The sequence below is a fragment of the Heteronotia binoei genome, chromosome 5 (genome assembly GCF_032191835.1).
Source record: "Heteronotia binoei isolate CCM8104 ecotype False Entrance Well chromosome 5, APGP_CSIRO_Hbin_v1, whole genome shotgun sequence".
NCBI lineage: Eukaryota > Metazoa > Chordata > Lepidosauria > Squamata > Gekkonidae > Heteronotia > Heteronotia binoei.
Genome location: NC_083227.1, coordinates 93,711,915 through 93,724,555, shown reverse-complemented (window position 1 = coordinate 93,724,555; position 12,641 = coordinate 93,711,915). Strand labels below are relative to the sequence as shown.

General features: G+C 44.2%; 1 protein-coding gene across 4 annotated transcripts in view; it reads left to right on the top strand.

The window, feature by feature from the left end:
• Nucleotides 1–12,641, top strand: part of FBLN2 (fibulin 2) — a 317,538-nt gene that overhangs the window by 108,155 nt on the left and 196,742 nt on the right. For all 4 annotated transcript variants that reach the window (XM_060239829.1, XM_060239832.1, XM_060239828.1 and 1 more), the window contains exon 2: nt 9,783–11,243. In XM_060239829.1, coding sequence (XP_060095812.1) covers nt 9,875–11,243 — 1,369 coding nt within the window. In that variant the 5' untranslated portion in view covers nt 9,783–9,874. The remainder of the gene's footprint in view (nt 1–9,782; nt 11,244–12,641) is intronic.

Below are 12,641 nucleotides of genomic sequence, written 5' to 3'. Positions count from 1 at the left end.
GCTTTTTTGGGGCAGGAACGCACAGGAACACAGTTCCAGTTGGCTTAATGTCAGGGGGTGTGCAAATAGGTTCCTGCTGGGTTTTTTTCTACAAAAAAAGTCCTGTGTGAAACAATGGTGATGTCACAGGGTGTGGCCTAATATGCGAATGAGCTCTTGCTGGTTTTTTCTACAAAAAAAGCACTGATCTTATAGATTCAATGAAGCATCACTTATTTCGGCTCTTGAGGGACCAAGTCTACATTAAGCTCATTTGCAGAGAAAGTAACAGGAGGGGCCCAGTGGATAAATGAATAAATGATGCCTGTGGCCTCATTCAAAAGCCTGAATTGCAGGCCCTGTGGAACTGCAGAAGGTCCTGCAGGGCCCTGATCTCCTGAGGGAGCTCATCCCACCAGGTTGGGGCCAGAGCTGAGAAATCCCTGGCCCTAGTCAAGGTTGCTTGGATATCTTTGGGCTGGGGATCACCAGAAGATGCTGGTCAGCTGAGTGCAAGGCTGAAAGGAGCATATATGGGGAGAGGTGGTCCCAAAGGTATGTTGGCCCCTGGCTACTCAGGGTATTAACGATTTCCACCACACAAATGTTTTGCTTGTACTCTCTGGAAGACAGAAGTAAAAGAAGGTATAGGCAGAGACTTTGTATTCTCTCCCTGCCCCCCACCCCGCACCTCACACACAGTAGAAAAAGGGGAAAGAGGGAAACATTTTGAGTATTGTACCTTGTGGAAGTAGGGTTTCCAGGTGTCTTCCTCCTGCTGGTGGTGGGATTGGGGGATATTCTGGGGGGGGGGGGGTTGGCAGGGAAACCAGCAATGCACTAGTGTCACTTCTGGAAGTGACATCATCACATCAGTGATATCAGGGTGATGCTCTACTTTTGGGACAAAAGTCTATGGTAAAAAAAAACTACAAACAATAGAGTTTGCAAAAAAAAAAAAAAGTAGAGCATCACCACCAACATCACCGAAGCACTGATGTCACTTCTGGAAGTGTTCCCAGTGCATCACCAACATCATGCAACACTACTTGGGGGTGGGGGTGGACCAGAGTCCACAAATGCAGGGCATCCCCACTTCCATCTGGGGACTGGTAAGTCTAGTATCAGAACCATAGAGTTGGAAGGGACCTCTAGGGTCATCTAGTCCAACCCCCTGCACAATGCAGGAAACTCACAAACAATTCCCCCTAAATTCACAGGATCTTCATTGCTGTCAGATGGCCATCTAGCCTCTGTTTAAAAACCTCCAAGGAAGGAGAACTCACCACCTCCTGAGAAAGCCTGTTCCACTGAGGAATCACTCTAATGGTCAGGAAGTTCTTCCAAATGTTGAGCCAAAAATGCTTTTGATTTAATTTCAACCCATTGGTTCTGGTCCTACTTTCCGGGCCACAGAAAACAATTCCACACCATCACCACCATCGCTGTCTATATGACAGCCCTTCAAGTACTTGAACAAGGTGATCATATCACCTCTCAGCCGCCTTCTCTCCAGGCTAAACATCCCAGCTCCTTCAACCTTTCCTCATAGGACTTAGTCTCCAGACCCCTCACCATCTTCATCGCCCTCCTCTGAACCCATTCCAGCTTGTCTATATCTTTCTTAAAATGTGGTGCCCAAAACTGAACATAATACTCCAGGTGAGGTCTTACCAGAGCAGAGTAAAGCGATATCACATCACGTGTTCTGGACACTATACTTCTGTTGATACAGCCCAAAATTGCATTTGCCATTTTAGCCACTGCACCACACTGTTGACTCATGTTCAGCGTATGATCCACTAAGACCTCTAGATCCTTTTCGCACATACTACTGCTAAGAAAGTCTCCCCCATCCTATAACCATGCATTGGATTTTCCTACCTAAATGCAGAACTTTACATTTATCAGTTAAAATTCATTTTATTGATTTTAGCCCAGTTTTCCAGCCTGTCAATGTCATCCTGTATCCTGTTTCTGTCTTCTTCTGTGCTTGCAACCCCTCCCCAATTTAGTATCATCTGCACATTTAATAAGCATTCCCTTTATTCCTTCATCCAAATCATTGATAAAGATGTTGAACAAAGCAGGTCCCAGGACAGATCCTTGTGGCACTCCACTTGTCACTCCTCTCCAAGAGGATGAGGAACCATTCACAAGCACTCTTTGGGTGCGATCTGTCAACCAGTTACAGATCCACCTAATGGTAACAGGATCCAAACCACATTTTACCAACTTGTCAACAAGGATAGTATGTGAAACTTTATCAAAAGCCTTACTGAAATCAAGATAAATGACGTCTACAGCATTCCCCTGATCCAGCAAGGTAGTCACTTTCTCAAAAAAAGAGATCAGGCTATTCTGACATGACTTGTTCTTGAGAAAACCATGCTGGCTCTTAGTAATCACATCCATTCTTTCTAAATGTTTCAGGATTTGTTCTAAAACTTTTCCAGGTATAGACGTCAAGCTGACAGGTCAGTAGTTACCCGGATTGTCTTTTTTCCCCTTCTTGAAGATGGGGACAACATTTGCCCGCCTCCAATCTTCCAGCACCTCTCCTGTTCTCCAAGAATTCTCAAAAATAATAGCCAGAGGCTCAGAAATTACATCCACAAGGTCTTTTAGAACCCTTGGATGCAATTCATCTGCCCCTGAGGACTTAGTTTCATTTAAAGAAACTAGGTGTTTATGTACAACCTCTATGCTGATCGTAGGTTGGAACTTCTTACCCTCCTTATATGTTCTGGTTTTGCCATGTTGAGCACCGTTTCCCTCAGAGGAGAAGATGGAGGAAAAGTAGGAATTGAGCAGTTCCGCCCTCTCTTCATTACCTGTTACAATTTCACTTTCTTGACCTCGCAATGGGCCTACCGTGTCCTTGCTCTTTTTCTTACTTTGAACATAAGAACCCTTTTTTGTTGTTTTTAACATCTTTGGCCAGCCTAAGCTCATACTGAGCTTTAGCTTTCCTAACTTTTCCTCTATAAGCACTGGTGATTTTATATTCATCCTTATAAGGCCCTCCTTCCAATTCCTAAAGGAGTCTTTTTTATTTCTCAAGTCTTTAGAGAGCTGTTTATGGATCAACTTTGGCTTCTTTAGGCTTTTTCAATTTTTCTTCTTATAGGAATCGTCTGTGATTGTGCTTTCAGTATTTCGTTTTTAAGAAACTCCCACCCCTCCTGAACCCCCTTCCTCCTAAGTATTTCTGACCATGGGATTTTAACCAGCATAGTTCTAAGGTTATTGAAGTTTGCCTTTCTGAAATCCAACCTATGTCTGACTGTGTATAGCTTTTCTCTTCCCTAAGACTGTAAATTCCAAAATCACATGGTCACTACCGCCCAGGGTGCCCACTGTTTCCACTTCTTCAATCAATTCTTCCTTGTTGGTGAGAATCAAATCCAAGATAGCAGATCCCCTTGTTTCTGTCTTCACTTTCTGAAAAAGGAAGTTGTCAGCAAGACAAGTCAGGAATCTATTTGACTTTTCATTTTTAGCAGAGTTGGACTTCCAATAGATGTCTGGGTAATTGAAATCTCCCATGATCACTGTATCCTTTCTCTTGGAGAACTTTGCAATCTGCTGTAGAAGTATCTCATACAAGTCCTCTGATTGACTTGGTGGTCTATAGCAGACCCCCACAATAATATCACTGTTATTTCTTATTCTTATTTTTTCCCAGAGACTCTCAACTGAGTTGCCATGCTCAGATTCACATATTTCCTCACAAGTATATACCTTCTTCACATATACTGCTACGCCTCCGTGCTTTCTCATTTGCCTGTCCCTTTTAAATAAGTTGTACCCCTGAATCCTAATATTGCAGTTGTGAGTGTCATCCCACCAAGTTTCAGTAAGGCCTATTATGTCATAGTCTCCTTCCTTTATTAGGACTTCCAGTTCCTCCTGTTTGTTTCCCATACTTTGTGCATTATTGTAGAGACATCGGAATCCACGTTTTATGCATCCCGAGGGTTTGGTTTCTGTACAAGCCTGCAGGTTAACATTACCTAGTGTATGCATTACTCTTTGCAAATCTTTAATGTTCTTATCCCCAGTTTCTGGCATCATACAAGGCTTTGAATTATTGTCTTGCGCCCCCATACAATTTTGTTTAAAGCCCTCCTTATTAGGTTAGTAAGACTGTTACCCCTTTACCTACCGCCGTAAGGTGCAAACCATCTCCTGATAGAAGACCACCATCTCGAAAGCGTAAACCATGGTCCAGAAATCTGAATCTTTCCTGACAACACCATTGACGTAACCAGTTGTTTATTTGAAGTATTCTTCTTTCTCGTCCTAAGCCATGGCCTTCAACAGGAAGCACTGACGAGAATACAACCTGTGCGCCCAGCTCCTTCACCTTCTGACCAAGAGCCACATAGTCCTTTCTAATATGTTCAGGGCTATGATGGGCAGTATTGTTCGTTCCCGCATGGATCATCATGAAAGGATAGTAATCCATGGGCTTGATAATTCTTCCTTTCCTTTTTGTAACGTGCTGAATGCAAGCACCTGGCAGACAGCAGACCTCTTGGGATGACAAGTCCGGATGACACATTTTGAGCTCCACCCCTCTGAGCAAGGAGTCTCCAATCACCACCACCTTCCTCTTTCTATACTGGGGAGCAGAAGCTCCAGGCTTCTTATCCACAGGATCCTGAGAAACTTTCTTCAAGCTCTGTGGAGGCTGGGGAAGTAGCCCTTGTTCCAATGGCTCAGAATCAGTTATTGCGTGGAGATCTTGGAACCTATTGCTGAGCAGCAGGGGCTCAGAACATCTACTGATTTTCTTTCTCCTTCGGGTTACATTTTCCCAGGAACCCTCCTCCTGTGTTGGGTCCTCTTCTAATTGCTGAGATACCATTTCCTCTCCCTCCTCTTGTTCTTTCAAGAGTGCCTCATATGTTTTGTCAAGGAAATCCTCATCTTCCTTTATACACTGCAGTGTGGACAATCATGCCTCCAGTCCATGTATCTTTTCCTCCAGCAGGGCCACTAACTTACACTTGCTGCAAGTGTAATTCGTGCTACTCTCAGGTAGAAATACAAACAACCCACAGTCTTTACGTGTCACTGCCTCTGCTCCCTCACCAGCCATACTGCTGCAATCCATTCCAAAAATTTCTTTATCTTCACTTCTCTTTAAATCTCACTACCAACTGCCACTTGAAACTACTTTTGAGTAACTACCCACCTTTCTACAGAACCCCTAGGCTAGACCCCCAGGCTAAGAGCCACGGGCCAAGAGCCCTTTGGCTCTTGCCCTTTGGCTCATGCCTCTGGCAAGGATGAGCCTTGCAAATTAAAGGCTCAAGCCCCCACCCACCTCTGACTCAACAGCCAGAGCAACAGCAGAGGGTGGGGCCAGCAATTCCTCCCAGGCAAACAAGCTCTCCTCACTCAGCAACAGCTACACAAAAGACACACAAAAGCAATCAGAAACCCCTCTCCAGCAGGCACCAAGCACTCCACAGTTACCTCCCACAGCAACCCTAGGTAATGCTCCCCAGCAGTTTTAGAAAAGCAAATCGAGTCTCACTCACCTTACCAGCAGCTCTATTCTAGATCCAAACAGCTTCTTCTACTGCAGCTGAGCCACTCTGTGGAAGGCAGGCAGGCAGCATGGCTGCATAATGGTAGGGCAATGGAAACCAGTGGATGAAAATACATCAGAAAATATGTGAGAGACCTGGTATGTGGAAAGAGCAGCAACCTTTTTATATGAGGGATAGGTGATGAGGATCATTCCCCCCCTCAATGTTTATTTTTTATTCAAAACCAGCTAGGTGGGGATAATTTGGAAAAGGGACATCATATGGGAGAAGATAGGCAGCCCAGCCCTACCCTGCCCTGCTCTGGATAGTCCATGCTAGATTGATCTCATTAGATCTCAAAAGCTAAGTAGGATCAGCTATGGTTGGCTAGTATGTTGATAGGAGACCACAAAGAAAATTCATGGTTGTGGCATGGAGCCAGGCAATGGCAAACCACCTCTTGCTTTGGAAACCCCATGGGGGTTGGGTTGCTATAAATCAGCAGTGACTTGATGGCAAATAGTGAATCTTTAAAAGTTCAGGGGGCTTGTTACCCTCTTGTTTTTAATGCCTGAGATTACCCATTCATTTCTAAAGAAAATGGGGGACAGGTTGGTCACTTTTAAAACAGGAACTATGTTAGGCTTCCCAACCCTCCCGCCCTGGCAGGGGACCCCAGGATTTCCACCCTCTTCCCCCGCTCCCCAAAAAAATGGAAGCGGGGGGAGGGGGGAAACAGCGCTGGGGAGCATGGAGAGCTGCCCGATCCTGGAGCGGGTGAGGCCGCTGCGCTGCGCCACGCCGCCCCCTCCCCGCCCACTGCAGCTGCTCCTCCAAGATGGGCCCAGGCTGAGCCCATCTCGGAGGAGCAGCCAAGAGGCGGCAGCAGCGCAGGGGAGGGCGAGGCAGGCCAGGAGCATGGCAAGCCGCGAATCCAGGCCCTTCTAGGACCCGGACTTGCGGCTCACCATGCCCCCGGCCCACCTCCACCCCCCCGCTTCCACCCCAGAGGCAGAGCGGGCGAGGCTGCTGCGCCGCTGCCGCCTCTTCTCTGCTCGCCGTGGCTGCTCCTCCGAGATGGGCTCAGGCTGAGCCCATCTCGGAGGAGCAGCCACGGCGAGCGGAGAAGAGGCGGCAGCTGCGGGGCGGCTCGCCACGCTCCCCGGCACCCTTTTCCCCCTCCCCCCTAGCTCCACCCCAGTGTCTCCTGGCTCCACCCCCAAAGTCTCCTGGCTCCACCCCCAAAGTCCCCAGATATTTCTGGGGTTGGACTTGGCAACCCTAAACTATGTGCATAGGTGGGTAAGGGGAACTAAACACTGCTTCATTCATTCATTCAATTCATTCATTCATGCGTTTTCTGTCCCACCTCCTCAGAGTCCTACTCATGGTAGCTTACAATTAAAATAATAAAGTAACAGTATAAAAACAAGAAGTCCTTAAAACAAGTCTGGTCACAAAAACAGCATAAAACTATCCAAAAAACAAACATCCGACCAGAAGCAGACCAAAATTGGAACAATAACCCCTGTAATTAAAAATCTTGGTAAAAAGATACATTTTGGCCTGGCGTCTAAGCAACAGTAAAGTAGATGCCAGGTGACCCAAATATGGGAAGGATTTCCTAAAGTGGGGTGCCACCACCTTGCCTCACTATATTCTAAGGTTGCCAACTCTGGGTTGGAAAATACCTGGAGGCTTCGAGAGTGGAACTTGAGGAGGGCAGGGTTGGGGAGGGACTTAAATGGGGTATAAAGCCTTACAGCCCATCTTCTAAAGCAGCCATTTTCTCCAGGTAAACTAATCTCTGTTGCCTGGAGATTAGTTGTAACCCCAGGAGATTTCCAGCTGCTACCTGAAGATTGACAACCCTACAAAATTTCCTTAGTTGATAGTTTTCAGCATTTTCACCCCAGCTTGGCTCTGACACTACTTGTGAGCTGGGCTAGGAGAATTTCCCTCTTCCTAATTTGGGGTTACCTTGAGCAAAATGACTAATTTAACAGTACGTTAAAATATATCATTTTCAGATTCAGGTAATTCTGAAATCTAGGCCATGTTTACACCCAGAATGTCAGCTCCAGGTGATGTCTGGAAATGTCTGGGAAATACCTGGACAGTTAAGGGATAGAGCCTGGGGAGGGCAGGGGTTGGGGAGGAAAGGGACCACATCGGTATATAATGCCATAGAGTCTGCCCTTCAATGCAACCATTTTCTCCAGGGGAACTGATCTCTGGAGATTCAATTCAATTTAATTTAATTTTTAGATTTATACCCCGTCCTATCCCGCAAGCAGCTCACAACAATAAAACAATACCATAAAAACAGACATTACAAAACAGGAGCAGCACAGTAAACAGTCTTACAGACATAGGCAGTAAACAGCATGCGGCTGATGGCTAGTAGCATAACCTAACACCACAATGGTGAAATGCTGGGGGAAGTGATTACTTTTAAAGATCAGTTGTAATTCCAAGTGAGGAGGCTGGCAACCCTACTTTCTCAGAATTACAGCTCATCTCTAGACTACAGAGTTCACTTCCTATGAAGAAAAAGGGATGCTTTGGACTCTACGGCATTATACCCCACTGAGTTCCCTCTCCTCCTCAGGCTCCACCCACAAATCTCCAGGAATTTCCCAACCTGGAGTTAGCAACCCTACCTCCCGCCAGTGGCAGGGTTGCCAAGTCTAACTCAGAAAATATCTGGGGATTTTGAGGGTGGAGACAGGAGACTTTCACATTCCCTAAAATAAGTAAAATTACAGCAGATCAGTTCCCCTGAATAGTCTTCATTTCCTCATCCCCAAGCAGCTGCATGTCCCGTGTACTCTCTCTGTCTCTCTCTCTCTCACACACACACACGCAGGCACACACACACACAGAGCAGCCAAAATAAACAGTTTGCAATCCCACACTTGTGTGGTCTCGCTGGGGCAATTTACTCATGAGTTGCTTAAGTTCCAAGTTCTTCAGACTAACACAGAGAAACCAAAGGTCCTAGTTTATCCTTTACTATGCAAACAACATCTGAAAGGACTGTAAAGCAAACAAAGGGTCTGGGCTGCCTTCCCTTTCTTAGAGCTTCACAGCTAATTGGGAGCAGCCATGTTGTTCTTCCGGTTCACCCTTCCCCCATTCAGCCTGGGTCCTATATATTTAAAGGCAAAGACACACTGTCCAAAAAGCAAGCTTTTCCAAGCTTCTTCTAGTGTTCCAAAGTGGAAAGGCACATGGTGGGTGTGGGACTTCCCCCTGCTGGCTAGTTGACTGGGGGCAGGAAGGAGCCTGCAAAACCGGGGGATTCCCCATTAGGACCTGGTTATTGACAAGCTTACCCAGTGGCCATTGGAGACCTGGCAACCATAGTCACACTTTATGATCTCACTGGAAGCATATTGGGGCCAAGATGCACTCACCATCTCTGTTTCTTTTTCAAACCCCCCTGCCAATGGTGGTAAGGAATGTGATGCCTCCACTAGGAACTACATACTGCCAAGATATGTACAGCAGGATCTGTGGTCTCCAGGAATCATGAGAAATGTACCATGGTTCCTTGTGTCATACGTTTAATATGGTTCTTGGTAACTATAAAGCCTACTCCATGTGGGCATAATCATTTACGATGTAATAGAAGTTGACCCTTTGGTGCCACTTTATGCATTTGTGTTAATAAGAAGTAGCTGCACAGAGGGCACATGGGAGGAGATGCCAAAATAAACCCATTTCAAGTCATACATGAACTCTGAAGAGATCTGGGACTGCTCGAAATGGACTACAGGAAGCCAAAATATTAAAATGCATATTTTGAATCCCCTACTTAAAGTTCAGTGTCATCACTAATGTGATCTAATACTTAAAATGTATATCTGAAGAAAGAAAGTACTATGCATTGGCTTCTCTGCCAAAAATTGTTCTTTTAAAAATCAAATGCTAAAAAGAAATATACTGAATGCATTGAAAAGACACAGCACAAAGTACTGCTTTTTATTTTACTATGTGTATATTTTATGAATTGATAAAAAGGCAACTTTCTTGTTTCTCTTTCAAAGGGAGTGAGAAGGGGGAGGAAAAGACAGAGAGAAATGAAAAACATGTATCTTGGGGTCTGGTGCCTACAGTGCTTGAACAACATTATGATTAATTTTATACATAGGTTTCCAGATGTTGGAATTTTATCCCAATTTTAAAGTATCTCTAATGTTTAACAGGATATATGCTAAATGTAGCCTCTAACAAAGTTCTCTTTCATAAACCTAGGCTCTAGTTGCAAAAGAGAATCCAGGGAAATATTTCTGACCAGGAGCCCAGTGTTCAGGAATTCCAGGGGGGGAAAAAGAGCCCAAAAGAAGATGAGGAAGACTGGATTTTTGCAGCACATGTTTAGGAAGACTACGGACAGGCACCAAGTGTCACACTTATACCCCATGAACATTGCCTTTTTGGTGCTTATTTGGATTGGCACCTCAAAAGCTCAGAAGGATTGCACAGGTGTGGAGTGTAAGCACCTGGAAAATTGCATTGAAGAAGTGCTTGAGCCTGGTGAGTGCTGTGCTGCCTGTCTACAACATGGTTGCACCTGTGAAGGCTACCAGTACTATGACTGCGTGAATGTAGGGTTTATAAATGGCAAAGTCCCTGAAGGGCAGTCCTATTTTGTTGACTTTGGAAGTACCGAATGTTCATGTCCCAAACGGGGAGGCAAGATCAGCTGCCAGTTTATGCTTTGTCCAGATCTTCCTCCAAACTGCATTGATGCTGTGCTACCATCAGATGGGTGCCCTCAGTGTGGAAGAATAGGCTGTGTCCACGATGATCAGAAGTATGCAGCAGGACATACATTCCATGTGCCTCCATGCAAGGTTTGCCATTGCCCCAATTCTGGCGGGGACCTGATGTGCTATGAGCTCCCAGACTGTAACGAGTCTACATTAAATCCCCAAAACCTGTCTGAAACAGATGATGCTGAACCAGAGCGGCACTATGATGATCCCTATAGTTATGACCAGGAAGCGCCAGATGGAGACATAACACAGGTAGAGCCACCTAGAAAGTACTACAGCTATTCAGCACATACAGAGCAAGAGAGCATTGGTCAGGAGCAAAGTGAGGACTATGATTATCTTGCAAGCATTGTTACCCCTTCTTCACTACCACCTTCAGTTTCACACACCGAAGCTCTGTCACTGATGCCCACAAAAGCCTTTACACACCACCCCAAAACAAGTCATGCTACTGAAAATAGTGAGGAAAGGACTTCTAGAAGCACCATATCAATGACTGAACAGCCACAGACAACTCATAAAATGACCACTGCAAGCAGCATACAAAAAGAACCTATTGCGGCAACCACTGGTATTCCCAGAAATAAGGCAGAAGAGGAGAAGAAGAACCAGGGGAACCGCGCAAGACATGAGCAAGAAGAAAATGCTCGCTTTAAAATCAAACTGAACATGAAAAAAGACAATAAACAGAAAGAAAACAAATTAATGGTCTTTAAAGAATCCAGCGTGACTCAGTCACAAGGGCTAAACTCTTTGCATGAAAAACAAGGTGACCATTTTCCCAAAGTCAAGTTTAATCCAACACCACCATTTCCTATTGCATTAAAGGAAGAGCATAATCAAATATCTCCCAAACAGTCTCAGACACTTTACCATTACCATCCAGAAGAAGATGTAGATCCCAATTCAGTTCATACTTCTACCAAATTACCTGAAGGTAAGATTGTATATTCATTACTGTAGTGCTGAAGCAGTCTATAAAAAGAGACCAGAATATAGCACACACACACTTTGACACAGATTTGTACTGTATCAAATAAAGGTGTAGTCTTTTACCATTTATGCCTTCACAATCTTGGTACTGAGAATTGACTTTATGTGTGAGGAGTATCTACTCGCCTGATGATTGACAGTTTTTGTCACCCTCCCTCCATTTATTTAATTTTTATCACATATCAAGTAGTTTCCAATTTACAAATACTAATAATTGTTTCTTATGCCTGGATAATTAAGAAGTTAATCAAGCCAGAATGTAGTTTAATCATTTGTGCTTTTAATATTCCTGTACACTATAAATCAGTCTTCAATTTCCTATCTGATATTTGTGTGAATTATGAAACTATTATTCTCTGGCAAATGGATCTATAATGTTAAAAGTGACAACTTCCATTAGAGCAAGAAGTTACCTGATAACCTCTGTTCTGCATGTAATAGTTTTTTGACAGTTGACCACAATTCTTAATGCTTTCTGTTGTTTCTGAGGAATATAAATTTATCATAATAATTCTGATCTGAAATCATACATTTATGAATTTCTTTGTGGGAAAAAAGGTCTTGTGATAACCACTCCTAATATAGGATTTTTTTTAAAAAAAAATCCTAGTTGTTTGACTTCACATATTTTTTTTCTATTAAGTAGGATTGGGGAAATGAAATGGAAGAATAAGGAACACCACAAAGTGCCTCAGCTTATCCAGGGAAAGCATGCTATCCCAGTGGGTAGAGCACATGCTTCCCATGTTGAAAAGCTTAGGCTTAAGGATTTCAGAGAGCTGACTTGGGAAAGACTTGGAACTGCCACCAGTCAGAGTAGATAAATCTAGATAGACCACTGGTCTGATTCAGTATAAAGCTCACTCCTATTTTATATTTGGTGTCAGTACAAACCAACAACACCAATATGCTCTGTGTGTGTGCGTTTGCAAAGAATCATTCTCTGAGTTTTGTGCAGAGCTGGTAGATCACATCTCATATTTCTGGTATATTAGTAAACTCTCAAACAGCTTGAATAGGGAACAGTTCTCACCTTGCTGAATAATGCCCAGGTACCTTTCTCATTTATAAACTATTGGTATTGAATAACTGGCATCTGACAGTGTACTAAAAATCACTGTTTGAGGAAGGAGCATGCTATGGTATAGTCTGTGCATTTTATGACATCAGCTAAAGATGCAGCATACCTGACTCATGGACTGTGTTGAAAGGATAGATGTTTTGCACTTGAAGAAGACAGATATACAGAGGTTCATAACATGGCTTATTGGCCATGTTATATATTGAAACAGTTATAAGTGTTTTGTGATTAGACCTCTGTAGTAGATGGGGGGGGGGGAGT